This window comes from Vidua chalybeata, chromosome 6, assembly GCF_026979565.1.
Source record: "Vidua chalybeata isolate OUT-0048 chromosome 6, bVidCha1 merged haplotype, whole genome shotgun sequence".
Classification (NCBI taxonomy): Eukaryota; Metazoa; Chordata; class Aves; order Passeriformes; family Viduidae; genus Vidua; species Vidua chalybeata.
The window spans coordinates 56435111-56462448 of NC_071535.1; the positions used below are offsets into that span (position 1 = coordinate 56435111).

Consider the following 27338-nt stretch of genomic DNA (forward strand, 5'->3'; position numbering starts at 1 on the left):
CCCCGCCCGCCGGACCAACTTCCATTTTAGGTGCGGGAGCGGCGCGGGCGCACGGCGGGACCCGACCGACCCCGCGCTCCGCACACACCGCCCCGCGGGACTCGGCCTGACCCGCGCCGCCGCCGCACCGGGCGCCCGCCTCGCTTCTCGCCTCGCCGCCGCGGCGGGACCCGCGGAGCGGAGCGGGCCGGGCGGCCGTGCCGCCGCCGCCGCGGGGCGGGACCGCCCCCCCTCGCCCGTCCGCCGAGGAGCCCGGCCACGGTGAGTCCCGACCGCGGCGTCTGTGCCGCCGCTCAGGGGGCAGAGGGGAGGGAGCAGAGCCGGTGCGGGCCGGCGCCTGCCGGGCGCCGCACGCCCCCGCGGCGGCGGCGGGGCGGGACGGGCCGGTCCTCGCCCGGCGGGGCCGGATCGGGGTTTGGCCGCGCTCTCCTGCCGGAGCCGGTCGGTACCGGGCTCCGGGAGTCCCGTCCTGCCCGGGAACCTGTGCCAGGCGCGGCCGCGCCCCGCGGGACCGGTGGGGCGGCGGGGCCCGGCCCTGGCGGGGGCGCTGGCGGCGCCCGGGAGCCCGCGGGGAGCGACACAAAGGCGGCTGGGCCGGGCGGCCGCCCCGCTCCCCGCCCGGGGCCGCCGCCGCTCGCCCTGCCCGGAACAAAGGCGGCCCGTGTGCCAGCTTCCCGCGGCCGGCACCGCCGGGCCCCCCCGCCCTCGGGCGAGGATCGGGGCTGGGTCCCTCCGCGGGGTCTCGGCCGAGGCACGGTCCGGCTCTCCGACTCTGCGTCCGGCCGCCCAGTTCGGCTCTGCCGGTCTGCGCAGGGGCTCCTCGCCCGGTGTGTCGTTCGCCTGCGCCTTTGTTCTGCCGGGGAAGGGGCCGGTGTGCCCGGGGGGGGTCAAGTGCGCGGGTGGGGCTGCGGCTCCTCCTAATGGAATCGCTCCGAGCTTCAAAACAGCCCGACAGGCCCGTCCACCCGAGCTCACAAGGGACTCCGAAACGCTTCCCGAGGAGGCAGGACGGTGCTGAAGCCGGCATCGGGGGTCTGCTCAGCCGCCGGTTCGTTCTGAGTCTGCCTTGGCCACACTGTCATTTAGCGACAGCCCGGCTGCCTCCCCTCTGTCCAGCGCTCGTCGTGCCTTCTCCGGTGACCGTCCCCGGCATCGCTTTCCCCTGCATGGTGGGCATTCCTATGCCTCCTCGGAACGTTGCAGAGAGGAGACTTTGTTTGGGGTGAGAAAGTTTGGGTGCCTCTCAGTCATGAGGGATGCTGGCATCTGCGAGGCACCCGCGGGCTGGCAGAACAGAGGTGGGGCACCTCCGTTATGGCCCTGGGCTTTGGGCGAGGGAGCCTGGACAACAAAGCTTCCTCTGATTCTTGGAGAGAGGAGTGGACCTCCTGGAGTGCCTCCCTTTCTTTCTAAGGGCTCGGTGCCCTTGCCCTTCCAGGGAGCCAGTGACGATGGGGCTCACAGGGCGTTATCTGGGTGTCCTGGGCTCTCCTGTGACCAGCTGGAGCTGGAGGCTCCTCTCCCAGGGTTATGGCACACAGGCTTCTGTCCAGCTCCTGGTGAGCCAGAGAGGAGCATCTAGTCACATGGAGCCTTGTGATGGTATTGAACTGCTGCTACCTGTAGTTTCACTGATGCCCTCCCTGCGCTGCACAGATGCTTTTGGACTTGATTGTCCAGGTGTTTGGTGTGGAGAATTGAGCTTGTCCTCAGCTTTGCAGGCGTGCTGGGATCCTATAAGCCATGCTCACAGCTTCTGTTTGAAGTTTCAACTTCCATGCCCTCTCTCCTGGATGTGGCAAGGTGGGGTCAGCAGCTGGCTGGTGACTCCCAGGCTCCTGCCTCTGTTGGGGCTCCTGCCAATGGAGCTGGGGCCATGTCCACCAGGTCAGTCGCAAGAGCATAGGCAGGAAAATTGTTAGTTGTCTTCCCCAGAGTTACCTTGTCTGCTCCATCCTGCTCCCAGGGCTTTCTTGAGGCAGGTTCTTTACCTGCTGGTGTTTGCTCATGCTCTGTCAACAGCATAAAGGTAGTTTTTAAGGATCTGCTCTTCCACTTGGCTGAGTTTGGCTGGACTCTTGAGCATGCAGATGACTGTCCTTTGCCGTGTGCAGCGTTGCTGGAATCTTGTGCAGAACCTTCCTGGAAGCGGTGGGAGGATGAAAGCGCTCGCTCAGTGGAGCATGCAGGCTTGCCTGGGCTGCCACGGAGGGCTGAGCCTCCTCCCTTCCGACGCAGAGGTCAGGGCCTGATCGTTGTGGTTGAGGAGCCCTTGAGGCCATCCCTTCCCTAAAGATGGGCTGCGAGTCAGAGGAATGGTCCAGCCCAGACCGCGGAGCCAGCGTCTGTCCCTGGATTGCCTCTCAGCTCTTCCCTCCTCCAGCCTCTGGCACCAAGATAAGACCTTGGCCCATTGTATCTGCAGTGGAGGTGGCTTTAGGACACCCAGAAAATAATAGTGTGGCTTGGATCATGCCTGGAAGGCTGTTGGCTTCTCAAAATAGCTTACCAGTGTCTGTGGCCTTAGGGGGAAAGTGCTGGGTAAAGCTCTTGGTGTCCCTTCCCAACAACCCCTCAAAACTGTCTCTCATTTACTGCTGGCAAGGACAGAGCCCTTTCCCAAGACTGTGGTGATGCTGTCTCCAGGGAAGTACAGAGCTCTCCTGGCTCTGAGCACTCATGTCTCTGCAGCACTGTGGCTGTGTCCTGTCCCTGCCTCGCTGACGGGGAGAAGCGGAACCCAGAGCTGGTTTGGGTCAATAGAAGACAACAGGTGTTGCCTGGATGTGATGACAAAACCCGAACCTGGGCAATTCAGGCACTCCTCTGTGTGTGACACAGGGCTTGGCCAGCGGAGGAGGTTGTCCTCTGGCACAGAGTTCAGGAATGTGCCTCAGCGCTAGGCTGTCAGAAAGGGGTTGGATTTACAGGCTCTCAACCAAAGTCCTCGAGTTCTCTGAGGTGGCCACAACCTTCTCTTTGCTTTATGTCATCTGAGGAGGCTGTTTGGGGGAGGAAATGGTTTCTTAGAGCCAGTTCTTGTGCTGGAAACCCCCAGCAGCAGGCTGATGAGTCTGTCCAGCTCCTGCCTGTCTTGTGCTTGTTGCTAATCCGCCTTCCTTCCCTCCAGGAAGCCTCCTGGTGTTGGTTTGGCACAGGAGTGCCTGTCTGTCCCTCTGCCCTGTCTGGTGACTGCTGCATGTGGGGCCTGACCTCTGGATTAATGTGCTCTGTTGTGTTCCCTTGTGCCTTCAGCCTGTTGGGGGGCTTTGGGATGGCAGTGGGTGCAGTGTGATCCTCCTGTTTGCCTTTGCCTGTGGAGGAAGCAACTTTTCCCTGTGAGAAATACTGCTTCCTTGTGATGGCCTGTGCAAGGAGGGGTGAGATGAGTTGGCTCTGCTGGGTGTGGGGGCAAACCAGTGACTAAAGAGCACAAGCTGCCAGGCGTGGTGCCAGGATGGGCCAACCCTTAACCAGGGTGCCCGTCACCTTTGCTGTTGTCTGCTCTTCCCAGCCTGGAGCAGCTGCTGGTTGGAGGTTGGCAGTGGGACATCTGCCATACGTTCAAGTATGGACCTTGGACTGAGGTGGGAACAACTGGTCCTTGCTGCCCAGCCTTCCGTGCTGGCTCCTGCTGCCTTGAGGGAGATGTGCTGACAGGAGTGGTGGGTGCCCAGGAACTTGTGCCAGTGTCCCTAACCTCATGCTGCAGGTGCATGGTGACTTTGCACTGCAGAACTCTTACCCAGTGCAAGAATGCTTTTGTGCCAGTGCAGGCCTGAGGACCTGAGCCAGGCTTACCCCGTGTTTGATTTTACCGGGTCTGTGCCCAGATGTTTGTGCTGATGGGACAGGGAATTTCTGCTGTGGTACCAGTCTTGGTGGGGTGCTTGTCCAGGTGTGCCTAGCTTTCCAGCACAAACAGGGAAGGGTCCAGGCAAACTGGGGTAAGGGCCAAGCCCTGGGAAGAGCTCTCCCATAGCCTGACCAGGGTGGTGGTGCTCTGGAAACATCTGCAGCTCCAGGACTTGTATGAGGTGCCCCTGGATGGGCTGGGGTTGGTGGCTGCAGTGTGCTGGGCTCCTGGGTGTGGGGGCAGGAGCTGTTTCCGTACCTCCATCCTGGCCCTGACTGCTCCTGTTCCTCTGGGCGTTGGCCCTGGTCACAACAAATGCTGCTCAAAGTTCACTGGCCCTCCTGGGCACACCTGCGCTGTACCTGCCACTGCTGGGTCCCCGAGGGCTGGGCTGTGGGCACCAGGCATGGGGAGAAAGCAGCCAGAGCGTGCAGGAGTGGGCAATGGGAGGGCAGCTCTCTCTTCTCCCCTCATCTCACACAGCTTTTGCAACTGTGAAAGCACCTCCTGCATAGGAGAGTGATTACCTGGGGGAAGGGAGCAAGGTGGCTCCATGTGTGAAAGTTGGACGGCCTTGGACTGGATGAATATGGGGAACTGGTTCCCGCCCATCCAGAAGGAGGAAGGCGTCTCACTGTCCCCAGACAATCCCTTTTCCTCTCACCCCCATCTCGTGTGGCGCTGGGGCTGGTCTGTTCCGAGAAGAGCCTCTGGCTCGCTCAGCTGCTTCCCGGTGCTCCCGGACCCGGTCCCGGCCCACTCGGAAAGGGGAGGCGGTGGTGCTGGGCTGCATGTGGGTATCTGCTGTGGGTGGGAGGGAGTGTGTGGAACTGCAAAGACGAGTTTTTCCGACCTGGAAGGGTGGGTCACCGGGGGTGTTTGCATGCTGCTGGCAGGCCCCTTGCCCAGTGGAGTAACACATTCCTGCGAGCGTGTTGCTGCATGCAGGCTGCCGCTTGCCATGCTTGGCTTGGCTGCGGGCAGGCCGGCTTGCTTCAGGGGGAGAGATGTTGTCCCCCTCCTGCTCACTGGGGTCTGAGGGGGAGGAGGTGGAGAGCCCAAGTTGTTTCTGGGAGAAATCCTCTCTGATGTGGGGAGCCTGCCTTCTCCAGGTTGGCTTTGTGCCATCCTTACTCTCTCTTCTCTTTTTTGCCTGCTTTTACCTCCAGAACAGACTGGTGTAGCAGAGCCACCTGCTCTCCCCTGATCTCTGCCCAGGGTCTGTCCCCAGCAGCTGGCTGTGCTGGAAAACCACTCACTTCCCTTCTCCTTTCGGCAGCAAGAGGAGCCGCCCAGTGAAGGGCAGGTGGATGGGCCTGCAGAGCAAAGCTCTGGCAGCAGTGAGAGCTCTGAGAGGACTCATTCCTGGCTTCCCAGGGGTGCTCTGTCCTGCCTTCAGGAGCCTTGGCGGCCCCGCAGTGTCAGGGAGCTCTGAGGGAGTTGTGCAGACAAGGAGATGAGGTGTGTGAGGGAGGCTGGAGAGCTGGCTTAGGGGGCACGTGTTGTGCTGGGGTTGTGGTGTTGGTGCTGCTGTAGCTCTACAGGTAACCAACTCATCTCTGGGGCACGGCAGGCACAGCCAGACCCTCATGGGGTTGGAAAACATCTGCCACCGTCTCGTCATAGGATGCTCCCGGCCCTGGACAGGAATGTGATAGCACTATGGGTGAAGAGCCCTCGGATGTGTTCCCTGGGGGCAGACTGCTTCCAGCAAGCTGGAAGGCCAGGCATCTGGTCTTCTGGGTGAGCCATGCTGACGTCCTGGCTGGCACAGCTGGCTGAGGCTGGGCTGGTGGTGGTGCCCATGCCTGGCATTCCCAGCCGAGTTCCAGATCGTCTGCATGCAGGCCAGGGGCAGTGGGGAGTGGCCCTTGGCAGGACGTCGTGTTTAGAAACTTGCAGGAAAGGGAAGCCACGATGTCATCTCCTGTCTGACTAGGAAGCACAGGTTTCCTTCCCTTCGGCTTGCACAGGAGCCTGGGAAGGTGCTTCTCAGTGAGAGAGTTGGGGGTGCAAGCAGTTTGAGCAGGGGGCTGGGTAGGATGGAGTCCTGCTGGCCCACTGTCCTGTTTGTCCCTTGCTGCTCTGTGTGAGCACTGGCTCCTGCTAGCCTGCATGTGCACCTTGTGGGGCCTTGGAGCGCTCTGGGGGACTTGCTGTCACCCCGCTGCAGCACCCCCTTTCCCCACCTCAGCCGTGATTCACTCCCTGGCTCCTGCCTGATGCTTCTCCAGTGGCTTTCCTTCACCCATTCATTACTGCTCTTGGCAGGGCCCTCGGAGCCATCTCCAGCAGACGCACGCGTGCAATTAGAGAGCCGGGCACCTGATGAGGTCATGCCGAGCGAGCGGAGCCAGAGCCGGGGCGTTCAACCCAGCCCCGCGTGGTTTGTGCTCTGACTCAGCCCGTGGCCGCCCTACCTGCTCGGGGAGTCCAGGCTGGGGCGAGGGGGGGCAGGGGGTCCCACTCCTGGGCCGCTCCCTCAGGCCGGCTTGTCTTAATCTCGGCAATTCCCTCCTGGCCACTCCCTCACCAAATGCTACTTCACGTGTTTGCTCAGTGTGGGGAGGGGAGGGTGTCTCCTCTGGAAGAGGGAAGGGTGCCCTGTCCGTCTCAGGGGTGCCTGGGTACCCTTTGGGTGGTAAGACCCCACGTGGGATTGCTGGGAAGGCTTGGGGGCTCTGTCTCTCCTACCCTTCTCCCCACTCCTGGTCACGGTTCCTTGGTGACTTGCTGGAAAGGCAGATAATGCTGACTGTCCCCAGTGGTGCAGGTCCTGTGCTGGTGCCAGTCCTGTGCTTCCAGGCCTTGCTCCTTTATCCACTGGTTGGAGCAGGGCCTGGAAGCCAGGACCTGGCTGGGGCTGCAGGTGCGGGACAGGAAATGATCTCAAGTGACTTCCTTGGGAAGAGGGCTGTGGAAAGGCTCTGTGCCTGGGAAGGGTCCCAAATCCATGTGTTTGGGTGCTGGGCTGGCACAGGTAGCTTCAGGTGCTTGTGCCTGTGGCCTGAAGAAGGGAGTCTGCCCCTAATCCTGCTGGAAATGCTGCCCACCAGACTGTTGCCTCTCTGCCTGGGCACAGCCAGCAGCACTTGTGAGCTCTGGAGTAGCTCATGTGCCCCTGGGATGGGGAGGTAGAGAGAGCAGTTTCCCCCATCTGCCATGCCCTCGGCTTGGGCAGGCAGCCTCAGGTCTCACTGAGGGGACTTTGCTCCCTGGACTCTGCCAATATGGCCCTTATCTCTGGTGTGTTTGTTTTCCCTGCGGGAGAGAGGCAGCTGAATGGGAAAGTTGAGCCTAGCAGAGGGTGGGGGGACGGGTGAAGGGCAGGGACATTGGCGTGGCTGGAGCCTGGGGGGCCGTGTTGACCTTCAGCTCAGCGCCAGCGTCCACTGAGCCTTGTGGCCGTGGGGACAGCTCATGTCCCCCTTCGTTCCTTGGGTGGAGGGGGCTGCCCTGCAGTCCCTCCTACTCACCTGCTCACCTCGGGCCGCGGTGGCAGAGCCGGGGGCTGCTGCCTCCCCCTGCCTGGGAGCCGCTGGGGTGAAGCAGGAGCCCGCTGGCTTGCCGGAGCGTGGCCTGCCCCGGGAATGCTCTGGCCCCATTCCCAGAATCTGGCGCTGGGTGTTTGTTTGCTGCTGCGCCCCCGAGGTCTGGTGCTACTGTGACAGGAAGCGGGGACGCCGGGGGGAGGGAGGCCGGCCGCCGGCTGGGGATGTGCCTGTGAAATCCCTTTGTCCCTGCCGAGCGCTCAGCTGCGAATTCCCACAGCGAGGAGAGAGCCGCCTTTGTGCTGCTGCAGGGCTCCCGACATGTGAATCTCCTGGGCCTGGGGGTGCGAGCCGTGGGGCTGGTGCAGAGGGGTGGCAGGGACCTGCTTGCTACTGTCCCCAGGGTGGGGACCCTCGCAGCAGTGCCCGGTGGCAGCAGGGCTGCTGAGGTGTCCGTGGGCAGTTGGGTGCAGCAGGATGTTGCTGGCAGGAAGGCTCCAGCCCTGCGGCCGTCCCGCTTGGGGGCTGCGGGTGGATGGAGTCTCTGCCTGGAGCCCGGCGGCCTGGCTGCCCTCCTGCGGCCCTCTCCTCCCTGCAAATGCCGAGGGAAGCTCATCTCCCTTCCTCTCGCCATGGTGCTCCATCCAGCCGGTGCAGAGGGTCGGCAGCTTCCCGGCTCTCCTGGAGGGAAGGAGCTCCTGGCATGCTGTGTCCTGGCTGTGCTCAGAGAGGGGCGAGTGGCCCCCAGCATGCCTAGGGGGACAGCTGCCCCGCCGCAGGATTGCTGGCATTCCAGCAGAACAATCCCAGCTCTCCACAGCCGACCCTGCACTGCTCCGTTCTCTACTGCCTCAGAGTGCGCCCTGCTGGGGTGGCACCGGTCCGGTGACCTCAGCGCAGCCAGGGACAGATCCCCAGGGGATTGCCCGTGTTTCACAACTGTCGGCTGTGTCCGGACCTGTCCTGCAGACCCGATGGGTATCTCCATTCTCGGCCCCCTGCCCTGGCTGAGGGAACGACCCACGCTCCTGCTTCCTCCCCTCCAGCCCCACCCTGTCCTTATCGCTCCCTCCTCATCCTGTTCCCTGGCTGCCGGCCCGCTCCCTTATAAGGTGCGATCTGCGCCTGGCTTGCATCTCCAGGTGACTCCCCTCTGCTAAGGGAGGCTTTCCCAATCCATCCCGGCTACGTGGCCATCATCCCTGGCACTGGGGGCGGCAGGTGAGGTAGGCCAGGTGGCGATCCCGCTGCCAGTCCAACCAGTTGGGTGTGAAGGGCGGAGGAGGAGTGGCTCCCTGCCTGTCCCTGCCCGCGGCGCCGCTCCTGGGTGTTCACCCGCCGGGCTCCGTGACCGGCACCTGGGGCACGGCTCCCCCCCGGGGAAGGTGGGGCTGGGCCGGAGCAGGCAGGCGCCCAAGGCGGTGTCCAACCTGCTGCCGGAGCAGCCTTTTCCTGGCCACCTGCCAGCCTGCCCGAGGTCCCCTGTGAGCTGTGACCTGCCAGCCAGAAGAGCCCTCCTGGGGACTAGGGAGGCAGCTGGAGCCCAGGGCAGGAGGTGGGGAAACCTCTCCCCTGATGTAGGCTCTGTCAGGGCCAGGGTAGGCTGGGGAGTGGGAGCAAGGGGCCTCACACAACCTGGCCGCAAAGATGTGTCAGCCTGGGCAGGGGTCCCTCCAAGGGTGGGCTCCTCTGAAGTGATGGCTGTGGGCACCTTCCTGCCTCTGGGGTTGGGAGAAAAACAGCCAAAACTCTCCTTCACCTGCACAGGGACATGGGATCTACTGCCCACCATCAGCTGTCCTGCTTCCCCCCATGGCCTGAGGGCCATGGGTGTTCTGAGCTGGACACAGGAGCCAGGTGAGCCTGGGCCTGTGGTCTTCCCTCCCATGCCCTGCTGCTTCAGCCAGGCTGAGGTCTAAGAGTTGATGTGTGAGCCTGGACCCTGTGCTTGGCATGGGGAAAGATGCCAAGGATGCTGGCTCATTTATTTTTCAGGTAATTGAGACTGATCAGAAGCCTGTGGTGAATTAGCAGGGCTGTAAGCCTGTGCAGAGCAAGTGCACTGCAAGCACTCGGACAATTGCAGGCTTGAATTATTGATGGAGTTTCTGTTTTTCCTAAGTGCATCATGATAGGCAGCTGGAACCAGGAGAATTCCTCTCTCTCTCTCGGATGGGATCTGGTGCTGAGAGCTTTCAGAGAGTGGGCAGCCAGCTGGCTCTCCTCAGGCCCTCGGGCTGAGAGAGAAAGGCCAGTTACTGGAGTGGAGTTGGGGACTGTGTTGCAGAATTCCTCAGGAAGTACATCCCTCTTTGTCAGCCTGGCAGGTGGGTCTGGCCCAGGAGCCCCACAGGGGCTCAGCCAGCCTGGATGAGGGACTGTCTCCATCCTGACTCTGGAGCTGGAGAAGGGCTTTTCTCATGCTTCATGGTGTGGGGGGCTGCCAAGGGTGTCTGGCCATGGTGACAAACCTTGCCATCTGCTGGACAGGTGTCTGGGGTTCACAAACAAGCAGTGAAGCTGTGGGAAGGGCTGGGACGTGGCAGACAAAGCTGATGCAGCTCTCTTCCCCCTCCTTGGTGGCAGCAGGGCGATGGGAGTGTGCACCTGGTGTGTCCCTTAGCAGGGTGCTGGGGCGGGGATGATGTGGCAGAGGAGATTCTGACTTTGTAGGTGCTTGGGTTGGACTTTGCCCAAAGTGTTCCATGCTGAGGCAGCAGCCTTAGCCCCAGGGATCCCAAGACCTTTGGGTGACAGCTCTCCAGGGACTCCGGGCTGGAGCAGGTTGTTGGAAGAATCCACGTAGAGGACAGTGCCTGAGATCCCCTGTGCTGCAGCGGTGCTGCCTGTCAAGCCTCCAGCCTGAGTCTTATCTGCCAGATCTGTACATTTTCCCTGGCCTGTGGAGTACAATTCCCCATGGGCTGGCTCAGTCTGGGCCCTGAGGTTAATCTTTCTGTGGCAGACTCCAGAGAAACACTCCTGGTCGGGGGCCTTCAAGGCCTGGACTCCATCCTCTGGCAGAGGAGGGTGCAGGTGAACTCTAGGTGGGTATGTCTGTGGTTTGGCCATGGGAATTTATTTTTCCAGGCAAAGGGTTTATTCTGTGGGAAGGCACTTCTGCTGGAGAAGCTGGGGTGAGAGGTTTTGGAAGAACCTGCCGTGTCACAGCTGGCTGCAGCAGAAGAGCTGTGGAGGGCTCAGGGTTTGGGATGCCTGTCTGACTGTATCCAAGCCTTTACCCAGATGGGAAGATTGTGGTGGGGAAGTTCCATGCACACAGGTGGGCTGGCAGCTGCTTCCTGGCCAGCAAGGGAGCTCTGCTCCCCAGGCTCTGTGACATCTCTCCAGTGGACCCGCTCTGGCTTTGGGACCTGTGGGCACAGCACAGGGTGAGGTTGGTGCCAGGGAGTTGGGAGATAAGGCCAGGGGGATTTAGATGTGAAACTTCCTGGGTCGTTGCATTGTTTTCTGGAGTCCCCCAACTGCTGGGGGGACAGAGAGGATTCTGCTCCTGGGGTGAAGCTGCTCAGGGTGTGCTTTGTCCTTAGGCTTTTTGGTTTGCCCTGAACTGAGCCAGCTGAAATATTTTTGGCTTGCTGGGGTTTTTAAGTAACGGGTGTGTCAGCAAGTGCCTCTCTCATGATGAAAAGCCTTTCATGAGCCATCCTCAGAGCCGGTCAGGGTCTGGCTCTGGAAGAATGCTCTGTAGTTGGATCTTCAGAGGCTGGGAGGGAGGAGGAGGAGAATGGGTGCAAAGCGATCCCTGGAATTTCACCCTTGCGGGTTCCTGTGTACTTGGCTTTGCACTGTCACGAGTAGCTCACTGGCTGGAGGGAGCAGAATGCAGAGCTGAGGCTCTCCCCTTCCTGCCCTCCCTGTCTCATTCCAGAGATGGCCACTGAGTGCCCCACATGGCATTGGGATGTGTCAAGGGGCCCTATCCCTGAATGTGGGGCAAGTTCCTCACAGCTGGGGGGTGTAGGGCCAAGTGTGGGGTTTGTGTGCCAAGCCCAGGGAATGGCCGTGCTCCAGCCGGGATGGTGCTGGCTGTGTCTGAGGAGACAGCTCTTGTGACCTCTCTGGACCTGGCACCGCCTCTCTGTAATTACATCTTTAATCCCAGATCGATGAAGACAATGGCTGGAACCAGGGCAGAGGGAGCTGGTCTGTCCTGGTGGTGGAGGAAAACTGGGAGAGACCCCGTTCTGCTGGCACTTCTTGCCCATCATGGAGCTGTGTCCAGTGCTCAGGGCAGGAATGACAACTGTGTAGGCAGTGCAGCTCTGAGTCTCTCTGTTTAACACGGCCTCATGCTGCTGGGAGACCCTCACGTGGCCCCTCCTTGAGCATCCACTGGAGCTGGAGGGTGCGGGTCCTGTCCTGTTCCTTCCCCCGCTGTTGTGTTTACTCCCTGTGGAAGGGACGGGAAGGAAACAGCCTCACAGCTGCTCTGGCCCCTTATCTGAGGCCCTAACAGCCCTGCAAGTTTCATTGTTAGTGTCCATGTGTCCCAGCCCCATTCCCAGGGAACGTGCAGAGGTGGGGATTTGGGGCTGGGGTGTCCCTGTGGGCTGTGTGGGCCCTGCCTGGCAGCCATGTTGGGACCAAGGGAATCTTCTGGGGCTCCTGTATCTCCTGTCCATGCTTCCCACAGATCCAGACCCTGCTAGTCTGCATTTGCTGCAGGCATGATCCTCTTCATAAGACCACACCAGCCAAGTCTCTCCTTGCACTCAGGGAGCTGCCTCTTCCCTCCTGTGCCCTAAAAATCTGCCTCTTCTGCATTGGGACATTTGAGGGCTGGCCAGGGAGCACAGCTGCTTTGACAAGGCCATGTTGTGGAGGATCGCTTCTCTGCAGTTCCTCTCTTTTAAAGGGTTTGCTGAAATACTACTCTGGAAACAAATCCCAACAAGCCAGGGGGAGTGCTGGCTGGGATTTTGGATGCTGCAGTTGCATAGGGTGTCTGGGGTGGTAGGACTGCTCTGTGTCCTGCTGGACAACACTGGAATGTGGCAAGGATCTGCTCCCCTTCCATCAGGGAGTCCTGGAAAGGCTGGGGATCAGTGCCCTTGCTTAAAGTGGGTGGCAGCCCACCAGAGACAGGGAGTGTTACTCACAGATGAGAGTTGGGATGTATCAGCACTGTTCTGGGAGGCACCAATCCACAGGGGAGCAGCAAGGATCAGAGCCATCCCTGCATTTCCATACAAGGCTCGGGGAGCCAATCTGTTGGAGAAACCTCAGGGAGTACCTGTTGCAAGGTGGGAGGGGTGGAAAGCTGCATGCATGAGCCAGGAGTCATGTCTAGGAGCCTCCAAAAGCTTGCTCGGGCTCCGGAGGGTGGTGGGCTGTGTTCTCCCTGGGGTGGGTGTGCCACGGCTCCTTCTGTGGGGCACCACATGGGCACGAGTATAGCAACTGGGTTTTTTTATTGATGAAGACAGATGACAGAGTGGCAGTGACCAGATGGTGGAACATGCTGTGGGCGCCCTCCAAAGCACTTGGAAAACATCCACTCTGCATGGCTGGGCTCCACTGTGGCGGTGCCACCATGGCTGACACGTGCCTGTACCAGAGGGAGGCTTTGGGGAGCAGAGCCACAGGAGGAGTGGGGAGGGGTTTGACAGATCAGAAGACTTTACTGAGCAGCTGTGCAGCAGCACGTGCTGCAGGATGGGTCTGGAGGGGGCTGCAGGAGGTGGTGGGAGCAGGGATGCTGTCTGTGCGAGCTCTCAGCCCCGGGTCGTCCTTATCGGCCCTCTGGGGCGGTGGCACCCGGGAGTGGAGTGGGCAGAGCCGCTGTTGGAGACCGTGGGAAAGCAGCCTCTGTGCTGCCTGCCCGGCTCGAGCGAGTCCCCACATGCCTGCCATGACTGCACAGCTTTGGGAAAACCTCTCGGGCTTGCAGGGACTCGGCCGGGCTGTGCGGGAGGGGTGGAGGCTGAGTCCTGGCCGCTCCTCTTTGCCTCTGCCGTTTCTCCCGTTGGTGGGAACAGTCAGGGCTGCTGGAGTCTCCGTGGAGCTTGGGGGGCTGCTGTGGGAGCAGCACCGCGTTTGTCACCCCACCAGCCCTTCCAGACCCATGCCTCAGAGGGGAGGGGGTGGGACAGAGGCGCCCGTTTCCCAGTTCCATGCCCGCCCTACCTCCTGTTTAGCGCTTCTTGTGTGTGATTTTGACCTGCTCCCGCTGTCCCTGCAGCTCTCTTCTCTCCTGCTTCCTCACTGTGGTGGCTGGGCTGTTTCTCCCATGACTCTCTGCGTCTAGACCTGGCTCTCCCGTGCCTTTGCCAATCAAACCTGAGCTTCCTCCTCTGACAGGTCTGTATGGAAGAATATTGCCTTTCTGTACCAAAATGTTGATTGTGGCTCACTTGCTGTTCTCCTTTGGGCGGGGGTGTTGGAGGGGTCCAGGCTGAAGCCCATTCCCAGGTCTGTGGGCTGAGGACCCTTGGAGGGAGAGCCCTGGTGGGTACCTGGAGGGTGGTGAGTTTTGGCAGCAGTCAGAGGGGCTCATGTGATCCCCCTAAAATACTCATTCCATCCTCTTTCCTGGCTAGGAAGGAGCTGTGGAGCCAGGGCTGCCTCCCCATCTGTTACCGTACTAGGGAGGAGGGAGCAGATAAGTGGCATGGCCCTCTCCCTCCGCCCTTCCCTGGAGGAAGCAGTAGGATGTGGGTCACTTCTTATTCTTCAGGAGTGTCCCTTGCCCCACCCCAGGGACATGCCCTCCCCTCCTGCACTGTCTGGTCCCAGCTTTTCCTTGCCCATGAGGTTTTCCCTCAGCCCACAGCAGCTCTTCTGAACCCGGCTCAGCCCCAGCTGTTTGCTGTGCTGGGGGCACCTTCCATTCCTACAGTGCCACTTTTCCAAGCTTTAATGCTGGGGCAGTTTGCATCTGAGTCCTGCTCCAGGACCCTCTTGCCAGCTCTCTGGTGATGGGTGGGAACGGGTGTTAATGCCATAAGAATATTTTTTTTCCTGTTCTGAAAATCTGTCTTAATGAAATCAGTCTCTTCTGACCGCTCTTCTCTCCTCCTTTCCTCCCCCAAAATCATGCGCAGTGAAGAGAGGGGCTCCTGCCCTTCTGGCTCATTTTTCCCACCCTCACCTTGACACCAAGCCGCCTCTGCTTGTGCCTCCCCGTGCCCCCCGCCCTGCCCACCCTGGGCACCCGTCACCCATGGACGACTCGGAAGTGGAGTCGACCGCCAGCATCCTTGCCTCTGTCAAGGAGCAGGAGGCACAGTTCGAGAAGCTGACCCGGGCCCTGGAGGAGGAACGGCGCCATGTCTCAGCCCAGCTGGAGCGAGTCCGGGTCTCCCCACAGGACGCCGGCCCGGGCTTGGCCAACGGCACGCTCACCCGGCGGCACCAGGTAAAACACCCCCTTGGCAGAGGGGCGTGCACAGGCTCCTGGAGCCCCCGGAGCTGCCTCCCCTCAGCCCTCCTTGGATACGGGAGGTGGAGGAGGGCCCGGCTGTTCTTGTGGCACTGGTGTACTGGAGTCGGTCTGGGGGCGTGCAGACCTCCCTTGGCAGACAGGCTTCAGGAGAGGAGGTGCCAGTCTGGAGGGTCTTGCTGCCAGGTCGGCTCTGCTCTGGTTTTGGGAAGGTCAGAGGTTGGCTGTGCTCAGTTCCAGGGCATCTCTGCTCCCCATCCCGCTCGGCTGCTTGGAGGGCAGCTGAAATGCTGAGGTTGGGGTGTGTGTCTCCCTCTGTGTGTGACAAAGGGCAAATCCCTGGAGTCTCTCTGTCCCCACATGGCCAAACCAGGGCTGGGAGAGATCTTCTCTACAGGGCTGGAAATGTGGTTTCATCTGCCTTGACTTGAGGCGCCTCCTCAACTTTCTCAGGCTCAGTCTTGGAGAGGGCTGCTCGGAGGGCTGGTGCATGGTGGTGTGCAGGAGCCAGGTGCCTTTCTGTCTGTGGAAGGTGGTGGTCCCAGGAGGGATCTGTGAGGCAGAGCAGGGTGGACAGAGGAAGAGTTCAAGCGTCAAACAGCAGCACCCTGTGGTCGGCCACCGTGCGGTTCTCTCAGGCCCGGGGGGGCCTCTGGGGTCACTGGTGACTCCTGTGTCAGATGTGGAAGGTGTCCAGAGCCCTGCCAGGGAGCAGGGAAGGGTCGTGGCCATTCCATCTGGAGTGTGTGGGAGAGCTGGGGTGTCGGGGTGTCTCCTCCGACTCTTGCCCAGGCTGACCTAGAGGAGATTTGCTGCATGTGGCACAGACCCCTGAGGGGGGTGTTCCTCTGCTGGGGGCTCCCGTGGGGTGCATGGTGGGTGACTCTGTCAGGTGCATGAGATGGGCTGCTCAGGGCCCTGCAGGGAAGTGAGGATGGGTACGTGGGAAATGAGTGTAGTAATGGGCCTGCTGCCCTGCTGTGTTTCAGAACGGACGTTTCCTGGGCGATGCTGACCTGGAAAGGCAGAAATATTCAGATCTGAAGCTCAACGGCCCACAGGTAGGGGGAGCTCAGCCCTCTGGCTGTGGGCAGCCTGCTTGCTGTGGGAGGGTGCAGGACAGTGCCCCAGTGTCTCCATTCCAACTGGGAGAGGGTGATTTGGGCTCCTCGTGTGGCCACCCTGGCTCAAAGGTACCTTCTTCCAAAAGGTATCAGGGCTCCCAGTGAAGAAAGATCTCTCAACCAGCTGATACCAGGAAGGCACAGATTGGTGACAGGGCCTGACTGCCTGTTGCTTTCTCCCCTCAGGACCACAGCCACATCTTGTACAGCACAATCCCCAGGATGCAGGACCCGGGCCAGATCGTGGAGGAGACGTACACCATGGAGGAGGACCCAGAAGGTGCCATGTCGGTCGTGTCTGTGGAGACATCAGATGATGGGACAACTCGGCGTACAGAGACCACGGTATGGGCCTGGGGACATCATGGAGGGACAGGGCATGGTGAGGGACCCTGGTGGCTGGGTGCTCTGCCATGAGCTGAAACAGGGCGTGAAACGTACCTGAAGTAAAATGCTGGGCTGGAAGGGGAATCCGGGAACGCAGGGACATGGTGGGGTTCCTGATGTGAGCATGCCCTGCATGTCTGTCACCTCTTCCAGGTAAAGAAAGTGGTGAAGACTGTGACCACCCGGACGGTGCAGCAGGTGCCGGTGGGGCCTGATGGGCTGCCTTTGGAAACGTCCCCCATCACCAGCAACTACGTCCAGACCATGGACAGGAACTTCCGCAAGAACGGCAACGGGGGCCCCGGCAGCTACCTGGGCCAGGCGGGCACGGCCACCCTCCCTCGCAACTACCACTACCCCGACGGCTACGGCCGCCCCTACGAGGACGGGTACCCGGGCAGCGACCACAGCTACGGCAGCCTGTCCCGCGTCACCCGCATCGACGAGCGCTACCGCCCCTCCATGGACACCTACCGGGCCCCCAGCCGCCAGGACATCTACGGCCCCCAGCCCCAGGTGCGTGTTGGGGGCAGCAACATGGACCTCAACCATTTCCACCCCGAACCCTACGGCCTGGAGGATGACCAGCGCAGTGTGGGCTTCGAAGATGTGGACTACGGGCTCATGTCTGACTATGGCACGGCCAGGAGGGCGGGCACCCCATCTGATGCTCGGCGACGGCTCAGGTACGTTGCAGGAGTCTCTGGGGTGCTCTGGGGTTCCTTGAACTTTACCATCCTTGGAGGAGGGAGGACCATGGACACAACACTGTGAGCTGAGTCACATGTGGCTCACACAGGAGAAAACTTGCATCCGCTTCTAATTGTCTGCTTAATTGGTGGTTAAACCTGGGTGCTAATTGAGCCGGTTGTCCTCTAGCCAGGAGTTCCAGTGGGCAGCTGGATGTAGCTCCAGGCCCTTCCCTCTGTACCACCAGGGCTGTGCCCCAGTGTGGCATATCCCTCTGGGAGCGGTGCCTGTGTGGGATTGTGTGTTGGGAGCAGCTGCAGTTCCATGATTGTGCTGTCCCTGAGCCAAGAGCAGCCCCGGGAAGGGGAGCTTAGCCCAGGCTGGGGTGAGCAGGGCTCAGCCAGGAGCTCGTTCCTGCACAGCCCGACCCTGCTGCAGGGCAGGGCAGGAGAAGCTGCTCAACCTGTTTGGCAGCAGCAGCTTCTCCCCCTTGTGTGTCTGTGGTGATGGCGGCTCCTCCAACTTGCTGGGCTACGCTGCCCTCAGAGGGCAGAGCAGGGTCCTGGTGGTCTTTCCTGTCCTGCCAGGCACTCAGGATGTCACCTGCCTGAGGCCATGACTCCTGCCCGTTAGTCTCTTGTGCCAGCTGTCCCTGCACAAGCGCTGCTTCCTGCTTTGCTTCTGGCTGGGCTGTCAGCAGGGCTTTGGGCAGGTGCTGGGGGATGGCTCTGAGGGTGGTGAGGTAGCAGTGGAGCAAGGGGCTGAGACAGAGTCCTGGAGATGGAGAAGGGACTGTGCCAGCACCTCCTGAGTGCCCCACAGTGGGCCCAGGCAGACAGGTAAGGCTCAGCACAGGTGGCCTAAGATTCTGGGACGTAAAACAGAGGCAACAGGGAGAGACCTGGGGGAGGCTCTTGCCAGCCCCTGTGGAGATCTGCCCGATCCAGGTGCATGCTATAAATCCATGGTAGCTCCTGGCTGCCAGAGGGACCGAAGGAGCAGCCTTGTCTGTCCTTGTGGCTGGTGCCAGCACAAGTGCTTCTGGGCTGTGGTGAACCAGTTGGGGCAGTTGCTCACCCAGATGGATTTGCTCGGCCTCCTTGCTTTGTGCAGCTTGTGCCAGCTGGAGGAGGGCAGGCAGGGCTGCTCCAGGCTTCTCCCTCCTTGGGTAGCCCAGGACAAACCAGTGTTGGCAGTTTTGAGCACATGGCCATCAGGTCTGGTACCTCAGGGAGCATCTTGGGCAGAAGGGGTGACACAAGTGTGTCCAACCCCTGGCTGCTTATCCAGACAGAGACTCTGGCTTGTGTACTTTCCCTGGGCTGTGTCCTGGGTGGCCTTTAAGACTATGAGCCTTCTCTGCTGTGCAGGAAGGTGTCTGTGCTCCAGCTCCCCCACATCCTGGTGGAAGGGGGTTACAGGAGTCAAGTGCAAGAGCTGCAGCCAGGTGGGAGACTGGGGAATGTGGGTCACCTAGAGGGAGAAGGTCAGCTCTCTTGGAGTTGCAGGAATGGCTCAGGGTACGAAAGATGGATTGGTGGGCCCCTGAGCCAGCTCTCCCTCTCCCCGGGCAGAGCGATAAAGATCACAGCAATCTGTGGAATCCATGTGCTGTTGAACTTGGCTTGTCCCCCACCTTCTCAGTTACTGTCCACACTGGCTGCCCAGCTCACAGGAATGGGAACAGGGAGAGCAGCGTCCCCCGCCTCAGAGATGTTTGTCTTGAGCAGGAGCCTGGCTGTTAACGACTTCCTTCGGGGAGGCAGCTCGCCAGGCACGCGGAGCCAAAGGAGCGCCTCAAGCTGCGGGACGCTGTGCGTGCCGGCTGCCGCCGGCTGCGGAGAGCTCCGGCCCCTGCTCTGGGGCTCTTGTCAGAGCTCTCTCTCTGCAGGGAAGGGGGTCCTTCCTGTTCCCTGCCAGCCCCATCTTGCCTGGAGGGGATCCGGCACCACGGGAGGTGGGATCCAGCACCAGGGTGGGACGGGAGCTCCCTTTTGGGGAGCGTGAGTCTTGGCACAGGTGTGGGATCAGGTGCCAGCCGTGTTGGAAAGTGTCAGTGGCTGTGTCTTGCTCCAGCCTCGTGCTGTTGCTCCTCGGCACCTCTGAGCAGCCAGGCATGGGTCATGTCCCCACTGGGACCTGCTGGAAGCCAGCCTGGCAGCCTGCCACCACACCACGGCAGTGCCACAGTGCCTGGGGCTTGTGTGACTGTGGAAGTGGCTCTAAAGCTGGTGGCTGGGACAAGTCCTGTACCAGAGGTTGTAGGAAGGGAAGTGATGGCAGCAGCAGGACCTTGCCACCATCCTTGTCAGGATACTCAGGGGCAGGAGCTGCCTGTGCCTGATCCAGGAGCTCTGGAGGTGGCTGAGCAGCCCCGGGAGCAGGTGTGAGCTGGAATGGAGGTACAAACCTGTCCTTGGGTCTTGCTTGAATGTCCTCAGTGCCCTTGCACAGCAGGGATGACCAAGCTGTCCCCTCCCATCCCTTTCTGCTGGAAATCTACTGGATTCCTCTGCCTGGGGGTGGGGGGGGGGCAGGGGAAGTGTTACAGTGCTAGTGACTGCAAAAATGGGAGAATCTGGGATTTGAGAGGTGTATGTTCTGGGGGTGTGAAATGTTTGGCATGCGGAGCAGTAGTTACACTTTAATCTTCTATGTGCTTGTTTGGGCTCACTTCCAGTGCTGCCAGTCCATGGATGAACTGTTCGTGGCCAGGGCAGGGGTCTGGGACCACGGCTCTTCCCTGGGCCTGCCCTGGGAGCCACGAGGTTGATCCCTGGAGCCTGTGTGGCTCTTGGTGCCCAACTCGGCCTGTCCCCAGGGCAGCAGCACACCTTACCTGTGGGGCTGGCTCTTGCCTGTTCCCCAGGGCTGGCTCCTGTTTCTGCAGGGACCAAGATCCAGCTCCATCCCTTCTGGTGGGCTGGAAGGGGCACTGCCTCCCCCAGGTCCAGGATTGTGCTCAGATGCCCTCTCCCCTCTCTCCTAGGAGTTATGAAGACATGCTGGTGGATGAAGTGGCCCCCGACCGGTACTACTGGGCCCCGCTGGCCCAGCACGAGCGGGGCAGCCTGGCCAGCCTGGACAGCCTGCGGAAAGGCGGCCCGGCCCCGGGGAACTGGCGCCAGCCGGAGCTGCCAGAGGTCATAGCCATGCTGAGCTTCCGGCTGGACGCCGTCAAGTCCAACGCAGCCGCCTACCTGCAGCACCTGTGCTACCGCAACGACAAGGTGAAGACGGAGGTGCGCCGGCTGAAGGGCATCCCCGTGCTCGTGGGGCTGCTGGATCACCCCAAGAAGGAGGTGCACTACGGCGCCTGTGGAGCTCTCAAGAACATCTCCTTCGGCAAGGACCAGGATAACAAGATCGCCATCAAGAACTGCGACGGCGTGCCCGCGCTGGTGCGCCTGCTGCGCAAGGCCCACGACATGGACCTCACCGAGGTCATCACAGGTAGTGCCTCCAGGGAGAGCAGGACAGGCTGGCCCCTGGGTGGGGGGTCTGTGGTCAGGGGCCAAGTGCTCACCTTCCACTTGTGGCATTGCAGGGACGCTGTGGAACCTGTCCTCGCACGACTCCATCAAGATGGCCATCGTGGATCACGCACTACATGCCCTGACCGATGAGGTGGTCATTCCCCGCTCCGGCTGGGAGCGGGAGCCCAACGAGGATTCCAAACCCCGCCATATAGAGTGGGAATCGGTGCTCACCAACACCGCTGGCTGCCTTAGGTATGGATCGGGCAGAGCACTGGCCTGGGTTTGGGCTGCAACACTCCTTCTGGGCTGTTCCTGGCACTTCCAGAGGACTGTGGAGCAGCTGCTCTCATAAGACAGCTGCTGGTGGTGCAGGCCTTGAGTTTGGATGCATTTGCCCTCAGTGGGGGGAGCTACGAGAGCTGTTTTCTCTCTTGAGCTGTGTGGGGTGTGGGCTGTCCCTCAGCTGTTTCTCCCCTGAGGGTTCTCTCCTGCCTGCCAGGAATGTGAGCTCGGAGCGGAGCGAGGCCCGTCGGAAGCTGCGGGAATGTGACGGGTTGGTGGACGCCCTGATCTACATCATGCAGTCTGAGATTGGCCAGAAGGACTCGGACAGCAAGGTACCACAGCAGGACTGGTGTTGGGAAAGGGAGAGCCTGCGTGGGGTGCACCTGGCGCTCTTGGACCAGGAGGTGTCTGGCACTCAGCCTGCAGTTTGGGTTGGAATGTTGGCCCTTCAACAGGGGCCCGATTGTGTCACTCATCCCCACACCACTGTCACCTGATTCAGGGCTTCCGGATCAGCCTGGATAAGGTCTTGGCTTGAATTTTCCTTGAGCTTTAAGCTGAAGGCTGGGCCAGGCCCTCGCTCACAAACCTGGAGTACTCAGAGACCCTGTCTCTGAGTCAGACACTCTGATTCTCTCCCCAGCTGGTGGAGAACTGTGTGTGCCTGCTGAGGAACCTGTCCTACCAAGTCCACCGTGAAATCCCCCACGCCGAGCGCTACCAGGAGACGCCCCTTGTCCCTGCCAACAACGCTGGGCCCCACAATGCCAGCTGCTTCGGGGCCAAGAAGGGCAAAGGTTCGTGTGCCAGCAGCAGCAGGGAAGGGAGGGAGGGGAACAGAGCCAAGTGTTGAGGGTGGTCTGGGTGGTCTTTGTGCTCCTACTCAGGCATCTCATGTGAAGCCTGAAGGGCAGCTTTCTCTGGAGGCACAGTGGTCCCTGCTTCTCTTGCTGTGGGAGCTGTTGCTTGGCCTGCCCAAAGCATTTGACACAAGCTGTGGTGGGTGTCTGTGGTGGCGGGATGGTGACGGATACATGTCCACTAATTCCACGCCTTCCCTTTTCTCCTGTGTTGCCCCTTCCCCTTCCCTTTGCTTTCTTGCCAAATGATCTGCCCCATGACGCTGTTGGCACTTCTCTCCTCCTGCCTCCCCTCTCTCCTGTCCTTCTCTCCGCCTCACCAATAGACGAGTGGTTCTCCAGAGGTGAGTGCGCTCTTGGTTTTACTTTTTCCATGGTTTAATTGGGTGCTTTCTCCAGCTCTCTTTGCCCCCCTCCCCAGCTGGGCACATTCTGCCTGCAGTGTGGCTAATGCCCCCCATGTCCCTTCCTGTGACATGCTGGTCGCTTGGCTTCAGCTCGCCTCTGGGCTTGTTCCTGCAAGTGGCAAAGAGCTGTTGGGCTGAGGCCAGTGGGGAGAGGAGGAGTCTCACGCCTCTCCACTTGCCCTTTGAAGGTAAAAAGCTCCCAGAAGACCCTGGTGCCGACACAGTGGATTTTCCCAAAAGAACAACTCCAGCCAAAGGTATGCTCCTTGAGTGATTATGCAGGGCTTGGGTGTCAGGGCAGCTTTTGCTACAGCAGCCTGGGAGACTAGTGAGCGAGAGGAGCTGTTTCCCATTGAAGTGAGCCTCTCCAATGGGCAGAAGTTGGGTTTGGAGCAGGAATGCCAAGGCCCTGATAAAATATGAGTTCTGCCAGTAGTTGTGAGGATCTTGTGCATGGATGAGGTCAGTGCTGCCTTAGGACAGGCTTCCGAGGGAAATACTGCCCCAGGGGCTGAGGGACAGCACAGTGACACAGCCCTCTGTGGTGGTCTCAGACTTGCCAGTACAGTTGCCCTCTTGCCTGCTCTTCACTTCTGGGCATGAAGAACAGGCATGGTTTAAAGCTAAAATCTCTATCTTAAATTGTTCTGCAGCCATGAGAATGAGGAAGGGTCATTCCCAGAAGCCTCTGGGGACAAGTGTCTCACTGCATGTGAATCACAGCCTCTGACCAAGCAGTGGCTGGGGTTTCTGGTACCCTGGGGCAGCCTGGCCCTCTCTGTGCCAAGAATCTCACCCCCTGGGGGCCTGGCTAGAAGCTTCCAGATTCATCTACCCAGCAGTGCCCCTTTGGATTAGGCAGACACTAGCAGAGCCCTTGGATAAATCCTTCCTACCCATGTCCTCCTGGCAGGCTACGAGCTCCTCTTCCAGCCAGAAGTGGTGCGGATATACATCTCCCTCCTGAAGGAAAGCAAGACTCCAGCCATCCTGGAGGCTTCCGCAGGAGCCATCCAGAACCTGTGCGCTGGCAGCTGGACGGTGAGTGCCCACGGAGCTGGCGGTGTGACAGGGCAGGGGAGCCGGGAGCACCACCCGTGGGGCTGGCAGCGGTGACAGCCCCAGGTGACGCCGTGGCCCCGTGCCTCCCCGCAGTATGGCCGGTACATCCGCTCAGCCCTGCGCCAGGAGAAGGGGCTCTCCGCCATCGCCGACCTCCTGACCCACGACAGCGAGCGCGTGGTGAAAGCGGCATCCGGGGCCCTGCGCAACCTGGCCGTGGACCTGCGCAACAAGGAGCTGATCGGTGAGGACGGCACGCTCCCTATATCCACGCAGGCTAGGCAGGAGCTTCCTCCTCCTCCTCTTGGCTCCTGGGGAAGTGTGTGGGGAGAGCATCAGCCCAGCCTCTGCCCTCACCCGGAGCAGAGAGTGCTGAGCTCCACAGAGAGGGAGAGCAAAATGTGTCACCTGTCAGTGGTTTTCCCTTCAGTCCTGTTCCCTGCTTGCTCAGGCCCAGCTCTTTTTCCTTTCTAGGCAAACATGCCATCCCCAACCTAGTGAAGAACCTGCCTGGAGGCCAGCAGACCCCTGCCAAAAACCTCTCTGAGGACACAGTGGTGTCAATCCTCAACACCATCAATGAAGTGATCGTGGACAACCTCGAGGCGGCCAAAAAGCTCCGGGAAACGCAGGGGATTGAGAAGCTTGTGCTGATCAACAAATCTGGGTAGGCTCTGCTCAAAGGATGATTCCAGGGGTGGAGAGGGCCTTCACTTTCTCCAGGTTTCCAAACATCTCTTCCTTCACCTCTTTCTAGGAACCGCTCAGAGAGAGAAGTCCGGGCAGCTGCTCTCGTCTTGCAGACAGTCTGGGGCTATAAGGAGCTGCGGAAACCCCTTGAGAAGGAAGGCTGGAAGAAGTCAGATTTCCAGGTGTGGGGATGCCCTGTGGTGGCCAGGGTGGTAGGTGGGGTCCTGCAGCAGGGAGAAGGGTGTTCCTGGAGCTTGGCAGTACTGGCTTGCAGCTCTGGGCCTGCTGGTGGCACTGGGCACAAAGGTTGTCCCTGTGCTGTTTTTCAGCCAATGGCCAGCAGGAAGTCTCTGCTAGGAACACTGTAAGGTGTCATGCCCTGTGTCCCACATGAGCATGAGACAGGAATTTTGTCACACTAAGTGCCGCTGTGGCAGTGTTGAAGAACAGGGTTCTCCCAGGCTCAGTTTCCTTCCTAAAAGCAGGGACTGCCCTTGCTGCTGGAGGGCCAGGCACTGCCCCGGTCCAGGCAGGCCCCTCCCCCTTTCTGATGCGGGTGCAGTGGGGGCTTCAGCACCTTCTGAGTTACTTTGGGCCCTTTACTCAAGAGCTGTGGGGGGGTTCCTGGGTTTGTGCTGCTGCTGGAGGGCTGGAATGTGCTGATGAGGAAGGAACCTCTGGGCCCAGGATTTGAGTGGTCACTGTTGCTGTAGGTGAACCTGAGCAATGCCTCTCGGACCCAGGGAGGCAACTCCTTTGATGACAGCACCTTGCCTCTCATCGACAGGAACCAAAAAACAGGTATGTGCTTGCCTTCAGCACCTGTGCCTGCCATCATCCCTCTGCCTTGTGGGTACTCAGGGCAGCTGGTGTTTGTCCTCTTCCTTCCTCTTTAGCTTTGGCCTCCCTGGCAGCCACAGCTGCTCACACAGGACCATTAGTATGAGCTTTGGGTGGCTTTTCTGTCCATCAGGGCCATCACTTTGGGCCTTAGATGGCTTCTTGGGGCTGGCACTCTAGGTCCTGTGGTGTCCTTGGGTCACAGAGCTGCAGCTGGGCCTGGGTTCCCCCAGCTGGGGCAGGGAGCAGTTCCTCTGCGGCTTCTGGCTGCAGGAACTGTTCCTGATGTGCTCTCCCATGCCTGCAGACAAGAAATCCTCCCGGGAAGAGATCCAGATGAGCAACATGGGACCAGGTAGGAGAGGGACTCCCTCTGAGTATGTGGGGAGCAGGGCAGAGTTCACATCTCCTGCGGGGGTGGTGCAGCCTCCCATGGAGGTGGCACGACTGACTGTCCCCTCTCCTGCTCCAGACAACTATTCCACACTCAACGAGAGGGACCACAGCAGGACGCTGGACCGATCCGGTGACCTTGGAGAGATGGAGCCGGTGAAGGCAGCGCCATTGATGGTGAGCAGCTCTCTTTAACTCGGGAACAGTGGGATGGGTGCAGGAAATGCCACATCACTGTCCTGACTGGCAGAGGAGAGGAGAGCTGGGCTCCCACAACTAACACCCCCCCAAGCCATGGCCCCTACTAACCGCATGTGTCTGCAGCAGGAGGAGGAGGGGCAGGAGTCGCAGCCTGAGGTAGAGGAGGTGGAGGAAGATGTTGCTGTGCCCTCCCCCATGTCGGTATGTCCCACGGTGTCCTGCCCAATCTGACAGTGGTGACAGATCCTGCTGTGCTCTTAGGGGTGCTTGGCCAGCCAAATCCTGCTCCAATCACTGCTGCTGCAATCACTGGTGCCGTGATCCTGCCTCCGCCCTCACTCCTGTTCCAGCCTTAACACCTGTCCCTCTCTCTCTCCACAGCAGAAGATCTAGTTGGCCTCCCTGCCTCTGCTCCGTTTGGGTTGATAATATATTATATATATAAATATATAACTCTTCATGGTGGAATGGACCGACTTTTACCTTGTCTTATTGTTGGAATTTTGCTGGACTCTTCTGTGCCAACCACCCAGCCAAATGCCTGGGCCGGGTCCCCAGGGCAGCCCGGGCCACTCGGTCTCCTCTGGGCCGCTGCACCTCCCTGTTCTGGGACACCACCACTGAGAACTCCTCCCGTCCTCCACCACCTCCTTCCTCCTGAGAGTAAAACCTTCCTGCCTGACTCTGCCGGATCAGCCGGCGTGGATGCTGCACAAGGACTCGGATCTCTGCCTTGACCAGGAGCTGCCTTCTCTCCCACGCCTTCCCCCTGCTCCGAGGTGTCTTGCAGGGACAGGGACTGGGACCTCACTCGCCGCCGCCTTGTTTTTGGTTTGGTTTTGTTGCCTATAGGATATATTTTTTCGTGTGGGATCACTCTTCAACCAGCGCCGTGGGGACAACAGGAGCATCCCTCCTCCCTGAGGGCTGCAGGACCAGAGTCCAGGGGCTGGAGGCACGGGGGCCAGGGGAAGGAAAACCAGCAATAATGTCTCTTGCTTTGCTCTAGATGAGGCTTTGGGGGCATGGGAAGGGAGATCCAGTTCTGGATCCTGCAGAGGGGTCTGGATGGGGCCCTAGCTCTGACCCAGTGCCTGTGTGAGGAGGATCCTTCTGTGAGGAAGGAGGTCAGTGCTGGGCTGTGGGCCAGGGTCCTCGTGGAGGGAGGAGATGGGTTAGGGTTTTGGGGAGAGCAAGCGGCTTGGGGTGCGCTGTGCCGGGCACCTGGAGCCGGATCCCTCAGCGCTGCCCCGCTGACTTTATCTTGACACGTGCCTTTCTTTTGCCACTGTGAAATAGCTCTTTGAATCGTACTGTCCGGCTGCTTCCCTGGGAAAGGGGAGTTTCCTGGGCTTCCGGCAGGGCTGAGCTCTTCCCTTCCCCGCTGGGAGCCTTACCTGTCTGCAGTGGGGCTGGGAGCCTATTTTGGGGGAAACCCAACCCCCCTGCCCTCGCTGAGAGGGTGGGGGGTGCTCATCTGCATCCTGGCTTGGGCTGCCACGGGAGTTGGGATGTGCTCCTCCTCCTCCTCCTCCTCTTAGCTGTGGTGCTGGGGCACATCCATGTGCTGTGATCTTCTGGGGGGCCTTGGGGCTCCCTGTGCAACTGGAAGCCTCTGTAGGAGGCTGCAAACTGGAGCAGGAGCCCTCCCAGCCCGGGGCTCCCCCCACGGTGGGCTCTCAGGGCACGGGGAGGTGGCAGGGGCAGAGCTGGTGCCTTGCTCCTGCCCCAGTTCCCCCCCCAGCTCTGGCTGGGCCTGCCCTGCTTCCAGCCCCACCTCAGCTCGGTTGGGTTTTTTTCTGGGGTCTAACTCTTCTCTTTTCCTTTAAATATGTAAAACACTAATTCCTTTTTTAATTTTTAATTCCAAATGAACCAAAAAAACAGCGTCCCCCTTCTCTCCTCCTTGGCCCTGGTGGGAAGGGGGGCCAAGGAGGTGGGGAGGGGGAAGCACCAAGCCGTTCCTTGTCTGATTCCTGTGCACACTCTTGTAACGCTTTTAAAACAAAATGATTTTTTTATATAAATAAAGTTTTTAAAGTGTGATGTGTGCCTGCCCCTTTGGTGTTTCTGGCTTTGCTGCTGGACCCAACTGCTTTTTCCAGCAGTGGTGCTGGTCTCCCTGGCTCCCAGAGGTGTCACTTTGTGACAAACCATGTGGTATTTCC

General features: G+C 60.2%; 1 protein-coding gene across 5 annotated transcripts; it reads left to right on the forward strand.

Moving 5' to 3' along the window:
• Positions 1-159: 159 nt before the first annotated feature.
• Positions 160-27216, forward strand: CTNND1 (catenin delta 1). Of its 5 annotated transcripts, XM_053945376.1 has the most exons (20): positions 175-261; positions 13553-13671; positions 14415-14728; positions 15742-15813; positions 16063-16221; positions 16417-16949; positions 19943-20406; positions 20501-20684; positions 20932-21049; positions 21361-21514; positions 21904-21921; positions 22173-22241; positions 22898-23025; positions 23140-23290; positions 23521-23713; positions 23804-23918; positions 24450-24537; positions 24884-24931; positions 25049-25146; positions 25552-27216. In XM_053945376.1, exons 3-20 carry the CDS (start codon positions 14534-14536, stop codon positions 25561-25563), a joined length of 2799 nt encoding a protein of 932 aa, XP_053801351.1. In that variant the 5' UTR covers positions 175-261; positions 13553-13671; positions 14415-14533; the 3' UTR covers positions 25564-27216. The 5 variants fall into 5 exon arrangements, with proteins under 5 accessions (XP_053801354.1, XP_053801351.1, XP_053801355.1 ...); XM_053945380.1 differs by lacking the exons at positions 175-261; positions 25552-27216 and adding an exon at positions 25297-25537 and having other exon boundaries at positions 13312-13671; XM_053945377.1 differs by lacking the exon at positions 175-261 and having other exon boundaries at positions 13313-13671; positions 25555-27216.
• The last annotated feature ends 122 nt before the right edge of the window (positions 27217-27338 follow it).